The sequence below is a fragment of the Mesoplodon densirostris genome, chromosome 13 (genome assembly GCF_025265405.1).
Source record: "Mesoplodon densirostris isolate mMesDen1 chromosome 13, mMesDen1 primary haplotype, whole genome shotgun sequence".
NCBI lineage: Eukaryota > Metazoa > Chordata > Mammalia > Artiodactyla > Ziphiidae > Mesoplodon > Mesoplodon densirostris.
The window spans coordinates 12,263,347-12,278,085 of NC_082673.1; the positions used below are offsets into that span (position 1 = coordinate 12,263,347).

General features: G+C 42.8%; 1 protein-coding gene across 14 annotated transcripts in view; it reads left to right on the forward strand.

Moving 5' to 3' along the window:
- The window catches only part of ADHFE1 (alcohol dehydrogenase iron containing 1), a 34,395-nt gene that overhangs the window by 12,429 nt on the left and 7,227 nt on the right, over positions 1–14,739 (forward strand). For 11 of the 14 annotated variants that reach the window (XM_060116263.1, XM_060116265.1, XM_060116262.1 and 8 more), the window contains 7 exons: positions 92–169; positions 1,786–1,891; positions 5,496–5,648; positions 7,454–7,552; positions 10,184–10,262; positions 10,435–10,531; positions 13,522–13,679. In XM_060116263.1, the coding sequence (XP_059972246.1) occupies positions 92–169; positions 1,786–1,891; positions 5,496–5,648; positions 7,454–7,552; positions 10,184–10,262; positions 10,435–10,531; positions 13,522–13,679 (770 nt within the window). Of the gene's footprint in view, positions 1–91; positions 170–1,785; positions 1,892–5,495; positions 5,649–7,453; positions 7,553–10,183; positions 10,263–10,434; positions 10,532–12,170; positions 12,965–13,521; positions 13,680–14,739 lie in introns of those variants that run through there. The other 3 variants (XM_060116268.1, XR_009534097.1, XM_060116273.1) reach the window with 3 other exon arrangements.

Here is a 14,739-nt window from a genome sequence, read left to right on the forward strand (position 1 = left end):
TGACCTTTTGCTCCTTATTTCCTAAGACTTAATTATCTCCACTGACCTTTATTTAGATGCTTTATTAAAATTGACGTTTTTTTTGTTCAAGTCCCAACTACCTCAGGAACTGGGAGTGAAACTACTGGAGTTGCCATTTTTGACTATGAACGCTTGAAAGTAAAAACTGGTAAGAACTTTGCCCATAAACATTTTTTTTTAGTTCTCTCTCTTACCTTTCAACTAACTCCACCCCCTTTTCTTTAACCCTAATATTTAAAATTCAAGGAGTTACAGAGTTAAGGAAAGGGTATGTACATAGACACATTTTCTTTCTTTTCCCACATACATATAAAAAATATGAAGCAGTCTAATAAACTTGTTTTTGAGAATTACCTACAAAAGCTTATTGAAATGGCATGAATCTTAATTAGCCATTTTTCTGCCCAAGTTAGTGACTATAGATCAGTGATAAATGGTTATTCCCTTTCTTAGACATCTTTTTTACATTCTAACTCAACTTCATTGAGGTGTAACTTTTATATAATAAAATGTATACATTTTAAGAGTCTAGTTTGATGAGTTTTGACAAATATATAACACAGGTACCCACCACGCCAGTCAAGATACAAAACATTCCCACTTCTCCAGAAAGTTCCCTCATGCTCCTTCCCAGTCAATCCCTCCAGCCCCATTCCCAAGTAACCACCATTCTGCTTTCTACCTTCTTTGTCACGTTTATCCTGTCTTCTTCTCTGACTCTCAGCTAATGTGGGGGAAATGTCCCTCTCCTTGAGTCTGGTTCAATATCCTTCTTCCAGGCCTTCATAGTGGAATAGATTGGCATTGAACTGCACATTTATGGTAACTTCTCTTTTTAAATTACATTATCCTTTGACATTGTTAAAGACAATAAAAATAGAAACCAGCATTTAAATTCGACCTTAAATTTTTTTAAAGACTTTCCTGTCGTATTATCTACTGTGATCCTTACAACAGCTCCGGGAGGGATGGAGGCCCTGTGTTATTAGAGTCTAATCTTATAGAGAACTCAGAAAGGCCCAGACACGTACCAAAGACGTGCAGCAAATCACAGAGCAAGGACCCAAACCAGTGGTTTGCTAGTAAACCAGCTCTCCAGAATTTAGTAAGTAAATAAGCCCTGATTTGGAGTGTCTGTGCGGTGTAAGTACTCCGCCATAGCAGATGACGTCACTCAACCTGGAGCTGGGAAGACATGGGTATGTGGCTCGTGTAAACTGCAAGGGGCTTTGGACGCTGAAAAACCTGGTTTCTGACCCCAAATCTCTTCCCGCCGCTCCTTGCTGCCTCCCTATATGAGAATGAATCTTATCTCATATTTTAATTTTTTTTTTAAAGGCTAATGAGATCTGGAGACTTATGGTGGTTTTTTAAATTTATTTATTTATTTATTTATTTTTGGCTGTGTTGGGTCTTCGTTTCTGTGCGAGGGCTTTCTCTAGTTGTGGCAAGCGGGGGCCACTCTTCATTACGGTGTGCGGGCCTCTCACTATCGCGGCCTCTGTTTTTGCGGAGCACAGGCTCCAGACGCACAGGCTCAGTAGTTGTGGCTCACGGGCCCAGTTGCTCCGCGGCATGTGGGATCCTCCCAGACCAGGGCTCGAACCCGTGTCCCCTGCATTAGCAGGCAGATTCTCAACCACTGCGCCACCAGAGAAGCCCTCATATTTTAATTTTTTTAGGATAATTTGTTACCCTAAAGTTATTTAATTTTTTAAAAATTGTGTCCGTACCTATAGCCTCTGTTGAAAATCCCTGCCTTAGGTATTGCTTCGCGAGCCATCAAACCCACACTGGGCCTGATCGATCCGCTGCACACCCTGTACATGCCTGAGCGGGTGATCGCCAACAGTGGCTTCGATGTGCTTTGGTAGGTACCCATGCCACCTGCAGGGGCTCTTTCGGTACTCGGTTGACGGACAGTATGTTACTGCTGAAAGCACTTGTTAAGCACTCACTGATTGTGCTCCACAACAGCGCTGGCTTTGGCTTTCCTGAGTGACAAAGCTAAAGCTGTAAAGATGAGGTGAGGTCCTAGGTGAGCCACAAACCTGCTGTTTGGGATGGACCGGCCCAGCCACAGCTGCAGCCATGGGGACACAGGGAGAGGAGCAGCGGCAGCTGGCAGGCAGCATCTCAGACCCACAGCACTGCCTCTGCTGCACTAACCAGGGGATGCCAGGGCTGCAGCCTCAGGCACACAGCAGGGGCAGGAGCGCCCACCGCCGGAGCTGGAAGGGCTCGCTGTCGGCACTTGACACGCATCATCACTTCACCACAGCTCTGTGCCGCACAGAAAAGAAAACTGGGCTGGAGATGTCGAGCAGCTCGCCCGGAGTCACACCACGTGCTCCCCTGGCTTCATCTGCCATGTGCTGACGGCTCCCTCATCAGTGTTTCTGCCACAGGCCTCGCTCCCGAGCTCTGGGCCCTGTGTTCCAGCGGCATCACGGGGACCCACGGGTGCTTCACATCCACCTGGTCCAAAAGATCTATTCCACCCATTTACACATGCACATTTCTTCTCATTTTAACATCTCTGAAATCAAGGCATATCTGTATATCTGTGGCACGGCAGTATGGTTTTCTTCCTCAGTGGTAGTTTTTTTTTTTTTTAATGGTGCATCTTATAAAGCATGGCATCTTGAAGTTGATGAAATCTTACAATTCTCTCCATCCCCCCACCCCTCACAGCTTCTCCTCCTGGGTCCCTGACCTCAGCGAGCAGCAGGATCCAGTATGGACTTCTCCCTCGCCGCGTGCCCACACCGAGCCACAGAGCCCCTCCCTTGTCTGACTCAGTCTCTCCCATCTGCTCCCGCCTCAGCTCAGGCCTGCCCCAGCTCTTGCCTGGACAGTATCCAATCTCCTTATCAGTCTCCCTGCTTCCAACCCACAGTCCTTCTGTCTGTCCTCCATACTGGCCTCAACAAGCTTCCAGAATGCAATATGACCACCGTGCATACACACGGGCATTTATACACACACACACACACACACACGCACACATACACCTCTACCTTACAAGTCTGTCATTGCCTGTCCACACCTACTGTCTGAAAGCCAAAGTCCCTGCAATGTCCCCAGTGCTGAGCACTTTATCTGCTTGGAGAACTCTTCTTTCACTTTCCACTGGAGCATTCTGTCATTGATGGAGCCTTTGCTGACCCTCCCCTCCCCTCCCCTCTCCTTAAGAACCACTCTGGCCTTTGCTCTTACCCGCTGGGGGCCTGTGCATTGCTTCGGAGACACCGCTCTTCACACGCCAGTCTCCCTCACTGCACTGCAGGCTTGTGCGCTCCTCCCTCCCTGCTCCTTGGCACAGGGACCGTCACATCATCAGTACTCAATTAACAACTGTCGAGTGAAGTTCACACAAGCAGGAGACAGCAGAGCTAGGGTTCACATCCAGGTCTACCCAAGTCCACGGTCTGCTTCTCTTACTGCATTACACTGCCCGCCAAGAGACTGGAGAAAACTGTGTCCACCTCCATCCTGGCCAATGTTGTCAGTACTCTGAAGAGTTGTCCTCTGATAACTTGGAAATAAGATTACCCTCCCTAGCTGTGAACTGCATAATAAACATATAACAGCCTAAAGCAGTCATGTTTAAATGAATGACTCACAGGCCCAAAGACTTTGCTGTCAATAAAAGCTGACAGTGGGCTCAGAAGAAAGGAGAGTGAGGGCAGTGGCCCTTCCAAGGACTGACCACGGGAGAGCGCACGTGGCCCGAGGAGTCTGCCCCTGAGGCCCAGCAGCCTGGTCTGAAGATGGACACACCCATGTATTCAACCTTAGAGGCAGTTCCCCTCGTGAGGGCTCCAGGGGCTTTCTGACCATAACTGGGTATCCACAGACTTGCCAGTAGGGAGAATGGATACCTAGAAGGCTCAGGTGTCTGTCCCCCTCAGCAGTTATATTTCTTGTTATAAATCAATAATCAGACTTCCAGGTTTTACACATCGTTTCTGTGAGCTCAGCTCAGTGAATCTGCCCCTTAAAGACAGATCTGATCTTGCGCCCAGAATCAAGATGCACAGCAGGGCAGAGGTTTACCTCTGCACCTTGGTGGACTCATCAGCACCCCATCCACCCCACGTGGACACCTCCTTCTTGCCTTGCCCAGATTTCCTGTTTAGAACCACAAACCCATAGCTTTTGTCCACCAACTAATTCTTTGTGAAGTTCTAATACTTTTTCAAAAGATGTTATCTGCTTCACACGTGTAGAAGAAAGTAAATTCTCCATTCTAAGACTGAAAACTACAACTCATGCACAAAGTAGTTCATGTTATACTGTGTTCCCAACAAATCCTTGATCTAGATGATTGTGTTTATTGTCATCTTCTGCAGTCAATTAGCTAGAATTCATGGCAGGCCAGTAGGTAAAGGAAGCTCTGATGCTTTATTCTTTTTTTTTTTTTTTTTACAACTTTATTGGAGTATAATTGCTTCACAATGGTGTGTTAGTTTCTGCTTTATAACAAAGTGAATCAGTTATACATATACATCTGTTCCCATATCCCTTCCCTCTTGCGTCTCCCTCCCTCCCACCCTCCCTATCCCACCCCTCCAGGCGGTCACAAAGCACCGATCTGATCTCCCTGTGCTATGCGGCTGCTTCCCACTATCTATCTACCTTACGTTTGGTAGTGTATATATGCCCATGCCTCTCTCTCGCTTTGTCACAGCTTACCCTTCCCCCTCCCTATACCCGCAAGTCCGTTCTCAAGTAGGTCTGTGTCTTTATGATGCTTTATTCTTAAAACAGCCAACCCTGAATTTAGAGCATGTAAGAAGAAAGAATTAGATTTTTTGTTCAAGCCAAGAATTAATAATAATGGTGAATGATAAGTTTTACAAAGTGCTGGTACTTTACATATGTGAACTTAATTTTCACAGCAGCACCATGAAGAAAGACTGTGATTTATCCTCATCTTAGAATCACAGGGAGGATGGTGACTGCCCTCAGGCCCACAGTGGGAAAGTCTGGTGCCAGAATTTACATCTGGGGGGCCGACCCACTGCACTGTACTCCTATAGGAGGCTAGTGTAACTATGACCCTTCTTGGATGGGTAATGTGGTGTTTGATCAATGCAAGGTATAAAATGGTAAATATACTTTAGAAGGAAGTCATTTTTCAGATTCAGTGCTTTTCTTCATGACTTAAATGTTTAAAAATTCAACATCATAAAGATGTACTGGCACTAGAAAGGAACCATATGTAATCTTACACATACTGGTCAAAAACACTGTAGTGATGTTAACGTCAACTTCACTGTGTTAATTGCTATAATAAGCAATGACTGTCGTGGACAAGAGGCTGATTAGTGAGATGAGTTGTGATGATCAGCACTACAAAGCATATCCACAGGGGGGTGCGTAGAGCATTCTGAGACAGTTTGTGATCTGAATGCAGGAAAGGAGGAAAAGGATGCTTTCAACTGTGTATTTTAAATATTCCTTGTTAGTCACGCCCTGGAGTCCTACACTGCCCTCCCGTACCACATGCGGAGCCCCTGCCCTGAGAATCCCATCACTCGGCCAGCCTACCAGGGCAGCAACCCCATCAGTGACATTTGGGCAGTCCACGCACTGAGGATCGTTGCCAAGTATCTGAAGAGGTATGTCGCCCAGAGGGGATGGAAACAGAACAGAAAAACCACTCTCCACCTTCACGTGAAATGTGGCGCACCAGATCCTGAAATGTCCTGAGCAAGCCTGCTCACCAAAAAAATCAGTCACTGTACATACAGAAGCACCAGAGACCAGCAACCTCTGGAGGGAGCCCCATGAGGACAGATGAAAACTGGATCCTTTGATCTGAAAAGGGAAAGATCATGAGGGGACAACCTAGGAGCCCCTAAGTTATGAAGGATGCAGGTAGAAGGTTTATTCATCAAAGCCTCAAAACCAAACCTGGGGGAGGGGAGATGTCCTTTGAGATCTGGCTACCAAGGGCAGAAATGAGAACCACAGATGAGACAGATGAGACAGATGTTGGCCCTGTCCAGAGGCACACGGGGTGGACCCGTGAGCAAACGCACATGAACTCAATTTAAGAAATAAATGAGTAGAGATGTCTGTCCTGGGAGATATGAAAGCCTTCCTAAAAAGATTCCTAAAAGGTTTGGAAAGATTTATGCATGAAATAGCCATAACAGACTCCTGAGAGAGAGCAAAGATATACTTAGAGATGAAAACTGATCCCTGAGACATTAGGACTTGTGCAAAGTCGAACTCCCCTTAGTAGTTATACACAACGGAGGGCAAGAACAGGGCAGGTTAGGACTCGATGTGAGCGCGGTGCCTCCCCCGGCCTGGAGGGAGAGGGACCCAGGACAGCCTTTTGTAGTAGAGGTAGGGGAGGGACACAGAACTACCTCCAGCTCGGAGCCCAGCAGGGAGGATTTGTCTGGGTAGAAGCAGATGCAGATGAGGGCCAGCCAGGTGTCTGATGGGGACACAAGGCTTGGCACGGCCGCTGTGGGAGGTGAGGGGGCGAAATGGACAGAAGAGAGGCTGAAGCCCCATCACCTGCCGTCTCACCTCGTTATCTGGGGGTAAGGAACGAACACTGGGTTTTGGAAAGAGACGCCAGTGCCTAACTCTTCCAGATGAAAGGAGGAAAAGGGCTGTGGCACTTTTATTTCATAGCAAGAACCCTCACTCCAGGCAGGATCACAAAAAACCACGTGGGAAGGGGTGCCCTTGGCTGTCTTAGGGTTCCTCCCTGGGGCAGGGTTTCCAAGCCCGGGAGCAGGAAGGCTGAGCTGCATCTGAAAGGGGCCTTTGAGAAGTTGCTTTTCCAAAGGGGCACTGAGGAGGGATGGAGCAAGTGAAGGCTTGTCCTACAATAACATCCCACTTCCACAGTAGTAAGGGTTAAAATAACATGTGCAATTCCCACAGACACCAAAAGAGGCCTCCAGTGGGTCCGATTTGGGGTGGTATCACAGAGAGAAAGATGTCTGGGCGGCTCATTTGGCCAGTAAGTAGCCCCAGGCGACAGGGACTCACTTCAGCAAACCAGCCTGGGCCCTGTGCCTTCTGAGTATGTGTTTACTCTGAGTCCGCTCACAGCCGCAATCAAGGTCATTGACAAGTGAAGAAGAAGAATGAGTCTCAGGGCACTTTTCTTGAGCAGCTTTCATAGTCCAAGGGTCAGTGCTTTCTTCCCCTGGCACTTTTATCACATGAGCAGCCTGACAGCATATTTATTATGCTTTTGCTCAAACTGTTAATGAGAAAATATGTTTCCCTTTGGTTTTCATCTAGAAGACAAGGTGTCATTTGAATAACTTGCCTAATTTTTCTTCGTATCGAGTAGCATTTCTTTTTTTTCCAGATCTTTCCCTAAGGCGGCTCTTTATTCACTAGGAAATGCCAATGTAGATGTGTTATTGTTAGGTATTTATATCATCCACAGGGCTGTCAGAAATCCTGATGATCTTGAAGCAAGGTCTAATATGCACTTGGCAAGTGCTTTTGCTGGCATTGGCTTTGGAAATGCTGGTGTTCATCTGTGGTGAGCAAATTTGAGATTTTATTTCTTCACCTAAGCTATTGCCCTTAAATTTTTTAAATGTTTATAATTTAGGACATGTGGTCAGATTTTAAATATGCTATAGAAAGAAGATATTTAACTCAGCGTCCCATAATATTTTCTTAATTCAAATGCAGTTTATCGGGTCATAGATTTTTTTCTTTTTGGTAACAGCTTTTTTGAGCTATTAATTATTCACATACTATATAATTCACCCATTTAAAACTTTCAGTGGTTTTTAGTATATTCACAAAGTTGTGCTACCATTACCACAATAAATTTAGAACATTTTATCACCTTAAAAAGAAATCCTGTACCCCTTAGCTGTCGCCCACCAATCCTCCTATACCCCCAGGTCTTAAACAACTACTAATCTACTTTCTGTCTCTACGGATTTGCAAATTCCAGACATTTCATATAAATGGAATCATATAATGTGTGATCTTTTGTGCCTGGCTTCTTTCACTTAGCATCATGTTTCCATGGTTCATTCCATGCACGTATTAGCACTTCTTTCCTTTTTATTGCCAAGCAGTTTTCCATTGCACCGATATACCACATTTTATTTATTCATTCATCACATGAGGGACATTTGTGTTGTGTCCACGTTTTTGGCTACTATGAATATTGCTGCTTGAATAATCATGTACAAGTTTACCTGGTGGACATATGTTTTATTTCTCTTGAGTAAATACCTAGGAGTGGAATTGCTGGGTCACGTGGTAACTCTGTTTAAATTCTGAGGCACTGCCAGGCTGTTTTCCACAGTGGCTGCACCATTTTACATTCCCACCAACAGTGGATGAGGGTTCTGATTTCTCCACATCTTCATCACGTGTCATGGGTTTTTAAAACGTCAAACGCAGGATATTTTTTCTCCTAATCTCTCTCAGAAAGAAGGGGATTCGAATATTTGTCAATAGCCAGAATTAGTCTTTTGATCAGAACTTTATTGGTATGTTGCCTTAAACTTGAAAACCAGTGAACACGGAGAATTAAGAATTGGCCTTTGCTAGGGGAGTGCAATGAAATGTTCACCCTCAAACTCTGCTGCTGAGAGGAACATAGATGGGTCGACCTTTCTAAGAAGCAACTGAACAAAATCTGCCCAGAGCTTGGAAAATGTTTATACCCTTTGCCCCACTGATGTTACTTCTAGAAATGTAGCCTAAAGAAATAATCATGATATGATCAAAGAATATCCTTATAAGGATATTCACCTAGAAGTTATTTATAACGGAAACATTTAGGAACAACCCAAATTCCCAACAGTTTGGGGATGGTTAACTGAAGTTTAGTACTCTAAGAATAAAATATCTATTAAAATAATATTTTAGAAGAATAGAAAATGATATGGGGAAATGTTTATAAAGAATATTAAGTAACAAAAGCAACGTCAAAACCAGTGCACAATACGATCATAAATTAAACATATGCATAAGAAGACTAGAAGGAAATATTCTATAATGGCTATCTTGAGGAAATAGGATTATGGATCATTTTTCTTTTTTACAAAGAATATATATAACTGTTAAAATAAAAGAAATCAAACTAAGATATTGGCTATTGTTAGAAAGGTACTTTGGAAGTTACATGAACCCTTTCACATCACGGAAGCATGCTAAGCAATATTTTTCTGAATACTATGAAGCCCGAAAACAGTAAAGCACGTCCCTAAGTATCCAACAACTCAGAGAACCGATAGCTTCTGATCCGCCTCGTGAGAGATGACAGGCATGGGGCACCTTTTTTTGGATAATCATACAATTCACCAAAATACTTCATCTGTCTATGAAATGTAAATCTTTTAGCAAATAAAAACAAAGTCATCCAATAACCCACATTAATAGACTTACAGACCATTTTACTATTGTAAAACATTTCATTTTCAATACATTAACTGTAAATATATTAACTTGTCACAATGTGTATCTTCTGGGTCATCTAGTAAATTATCATATTGTCCTGTTTGTTCACTAACAATTCGAGAGGACAGAGCGTTTCCCCATTAAAACCAACCAAAAAATCCCCACAAATAAAAACGAAAATGCCTTTTCTGGATAGCCTTTCAGGCTGAAACAATCACGTATAATTCAACTCCCATTAGTATGTAGCATTTAAAAGAAGGTATCCATCATTGGCAAGACAGATCACTGGCAGAACAAGCTTGCATGTCTAGTGCAGTACATCTTGGCTCATGAAATTCCCACTGACATCTTCAGTTTGTGAAGGAACACACTGCCAAGGCAGTGCAGAGCAAGACAGAAAATGCATACCCTGAAGATTATTAAAGAAACTCCAAAGTGAATTCTTGATTTCTTCAAGATCATAAGCTTAACCAATGTGCTTGGCCAGCAACTTAAGCATCAATACTTTTTAATGCATACAATTCTATGAGCATTTGAATTTTAACATTTCAGAAGTTTTGTGAATGAAAACACCAAATATCAACTGCATAATAATGTATCCTCATAGGAATCAAAGAAAACAGAATGTCTAACTTTGTGGGTTAATAATATTGTCAAGAGACTGTGAAGGGCTCTCCCATAGAGTATTGTTAACTTGAATTTCTGATATCTGTATGTCAACATAAGGACTTTCTTTCTTTTCTAGCCATGGAATGTCTTACCCAATTTCAGGCTTAGTGAAGACATATAAAGCAAAGGATTATAATGTGGATCACCCACTGGTGGTAAAATCATAATAAATTCTTTAATTTATTCTTAGATTCCTCTCAATTGCCATAAACGTATTTTGTTAATTCTTGATTGCTTGGAGTACAAGGTAAAGTAATTTAATATCTAGAATATGCATGTTTAAGACTGGCTTTGCCACGTCGGTCACCGTGTTTCCTTTCTCCCCAGCCTCATGGTCTTTCTGTGGTACTCACCTCCCCAGCAGTGTTCACTTTCACGGCACAGATGTCTCCTGAGCACCACCTGGAGATGGCAGAAATACTGGGTATGAACCGTTAATCATAAATCTGTGACCCATATATGTGGAGCATTTCCTAGGATGCTTCTGAAGATAAACCATAAAGAATAATACCAAAAAATATTGCTTGGGATAATTTAATAATAAAATGTCAGTGACCTGCCCAAATTCCTATCTAACACTAAAATTCTGTAATTTTGTGTTTCTAAGAGTCTATTAGCAATGAAATGGAACCAAGTACTGCTTACATTAAGTTTACAGTAATAATATTTCCACTGTTTTCGTCCCCAAGGAAAGTGAAACTGTTTATATACTATTCATGTTATATATGGTTTTTGTTTTGTTTAATAGGAACTAAAAATGAATCTAAATCAGGAAGTAACAGTAAGTTCCCAGTTACAGAGAACCTAAACAACTAGAAACTTTGTAAAAAGTTCCCAAAAGAAGAATTTGTTTGCTGTTTTGTAGGATAAATAATGTCTATAATAATATACCCACAGTGCCTTTTAAATCTTACAAGAAATACAGTTACATTTAGGGTCACTTCAGTGTTAAGTAAAATATTGGTATTTTTCTAATACAAGAATTCTTTTAAGTAAACTTAAGTATTCAATTAACTTTAAAAACATCTCTTCCCCTACTTGTTTTAGAAAGGGAAAAGCTAAAAAGAAAATTGCATTATGCTCCTCTAGCTCGAGCCATTGGAGAGAGTAGTTCCAAGAAGGTAGGAACGACACAGATACCTTTCCGAACGTGTTGCTTCACCTCCACCTCCCACTGCTAGAGCTCCCGGCATGTACTGCCAGAAACATGGCACCTACTTTTCCAAGGATCTTGTATCCTTTTTCCCTTTTGGACTGGGGATATTGTTCAGCTCTATGTTGGGACTCAGATCCTTTGTAAACATGCAAACAGTGTAAACAGGCAGGAGCCCAAATAGTAGGCTAGATGTATGGTAAACGGGAAAATTTTAGAGAGCCTAAACCTAACATTCCAGGCCACCAACAAAACTACTGAGAAAGCAAGGCCTCTATTAGACAAAACCCAGGCCAGAGGAACTACCGATACTTTCCTCTTGCATAGGAATTTTTGGTTAATATTATTCCATATTTAGCCATTAAATATTTTTGTTTTGTTTTAATTTTTACTGGAATATAGTTGATTTACAATGTTGTGTTAGTTTCAGGTGTACAGCAAAGTGAATCAGTTATACATATACATATATCCACTCTTCTTTAGATTCTTTTCTCATTTAGGTCAATACAGAGTATTGAGTAGAGTTCCCTGTGCTATATAGTAGGTCCTTATTAGTTATCCATTTTATATATAGTAGTGTGTATATGTCAGTCCCAATCTCCCAATTTATCCCTCCCCCACCTTATCCCCTGATAACCATAAGTTTGTTTTCTACATCTGTAACTCTATTTCTGTTTTGTAGATTAGTTCATTTGTGCCCTTTTTTTATATTCCACATATAAGTGATATTATATGATATTTGTCTTTCTCTATCTGACTTACTTCACTCAGTAGGACAACCTCTAGGTCCATCCAAGTTGCTGCAAATGGCATTAAATATTTTGATTCCCTATGTAATCTTAGATTGTCTTAGCTTTATACCAATGTATTCTCTTTCCTACCTTCTCTTTTTTTCTAAAACACTTCACAGGAAAACCTGGAGCTTTGGATGACAGCAATCCCGGGAACATAAGAACCTCATAAACCCTGTATCATGTGTCACCCTCCACTTAATCCATATTTGAGCTGCCGCTGTGTAATACAGACTGGCCTTGTCGGGCAAGTTTTACCTTCCATCCAGCTGCTCTCCCAACTAGCTCTGTATCTGGTTCTACTTATACCTTTTCCTGGATAACGTAAACAGGTTGCTGTCAGAGAACAGAAAGGCTAAAACTGATTTAATAAAATACTTCAGTATGGAGTGAGCCATACCTTCTAGTCTCTTTTTGACCTATACAGAGAAAGTGGACTTGGACTACAGCATGAGGCATCTTGATAATAAATAAATAATGCTACCTTCTGGTTACAGATTGCGGCACGTCCCGGCGATGACTGTGTCCAACCAGAATAGATGGGGGCGTGGGGCATGGGTGCCAAGGGTTTGGGATTGATTCCTTCATCTGGGAACTTTCACGGCCACCCTGAGGCCAGAACCCCCGGCTCTTCCAGATGGACATCTCTATGCTTTTGTGTATTAATTAGTAATTATGTCCAAATTCTGCCCTTACAAATCTCCAACCCCTGGCAACCTTCTTCCTCGTTCACCGATATCATTATCTACATGTTAAATACCGCTTTCTAAGAGTCTCCTTATTCTTAATTCTGCCTGACAGGTTGTATAATATACATTTAGAGGGACCTGCCCTTTGGCAACAGAGTCCAAAAACGTTTTCTAGCTAGAGAGAGGAAATATACTCCTTCCCTGGCCACGCCTAATCCATTTTTGTCACTTTCCTCCTTTTTGGCAGTTAATGGTGGAGGTTTTTGAACTTCTGTAGATCCTTGTCTCACAAAGTGTTTGCAAAGGGTTTGTCTTCTTCTCCTAAGCTGTCGCCTTGAGAAAGGACATTGAATGTGTAGACCTCTAGATGTCAGCAAATTCCAAGCCTTGAAAGTTACATAAGCTGTGTTTTCTCCTACAGATGCTCATTCCTCCTCATCCAAACACCAGCCTTCTTTCTTGGTCTCCTTCCTGTGCCTCTTTTCTGGGCCGTTTCTCTTCTTCCCACCACACAGAGGGCGAGCAGCCCACTGGAAATGTGAGAGCCAAGTTAGCACCCCTCCCCGCTCTCCGACTTCTCTATGGAGGCTCTGGGGGCTCCCAGGATGGCCTGTCTTCTGCGGGGCTGACAGCTGAGCCGGCCTCCCGGCTGGGGGCACAGCAGGGCCCTTGTCCTCAGTGTGAGGGGCTGGCAGTAGGTTATGTATTCAGCTATCTTGTGACTGAATCACACCCAGGGCCAGCTTCCTCCTCGCTACAGTCAGTGCTTTGTGTCTTCCAGGAGCCGACACCCGCACTGCCAGGATCCCAGATGCTGGGCCCATTTTGGCAGACACGCTGCGGAAATTCTTATTCGATCTGGATGTGGATGATGGCCTAGCTGCCATTGGCTACTCCAAGGCCGATATCCCCGCACTAGTGAAAGGAACACTGCCCCAGGTAAGAGACGCAGCCCATCCTCACTGCTTCTAAGAAGCACCAGGCTCCAGGAGAGACACGGTCCGTTTGGGGCATCTTAGGGAAGGAGATGACAACCCAGGTCTCTCCCCACCAGGCAGCAGCTCTCCCCTTCCCCAGGGGGAAGGGGCCAAGGCTCCCTCGCCTTTATATTCTTCATTAAACTGTGGCTTACGTGAAGCTTTGACGATGTAATGAAAGGATCCTTTATAAAAATTTAAGGCGAAAACAACCAAGTTTATCTTGAGTATAGCAGAATTTCCCTTTTCTCCATTTCTGTTCTTTTAAGAGTCCCCTATAAAACTATGTGAAGCTATTCCAAAAAGGCCACTAATATTATTTTCCATTAGAAAGAGTTACAAATTCTACTATTTTGTGAAGAATAGACATGGCTTTTAAATTAAGATGATTACAAAAATCACTTTTTAAACATATTTGGGAGATTATATATTTTATACATATGTATACTTATTTGTGTCACTTTGAGTCTTATTTCATTTATTTATATGCTCCTAAAGAATTTAAACTTAAAAAAAAAAAGAATTTAAACTGAGCAGCTATCATTTATATGGTAGAATTATAATAGATGTAAAGTTTCCCCTCTCAAGCTTCTCATGAAAAGAGTTTATCCCCCATTGGACCTCTCTTCCATTTAGGATCAGATACCCTTGTGTTATAGGATCAGATACCCTTGTGTCTGGTGCTATAGCACCAGAGCCTAACAGGCCAAGACCCTGTTTGTTGTAATTCACCATAAGACAGAGAGCTCAGAGCCAGGAGATGACACCATGCTCACCAGACCCAGAGCGCTCACTAAGTCCTCCTGTCCAAAATGCGAAAGGCAAGGGTCACTTAAACACTATGAGGATATTCGGGAAAGACAAAAACTCTAATTTGAAAAGATACATGCAATGCTCATAGCAGCGCTATTCACAATAGCCAAGACATGGAAGCAACCCAAGTGCCCATCAACAGATGATTGGCTTAAGAAGATGTGGTATATATACAATGGAATATTACTCAGCCATAAAAAAGAATGAAA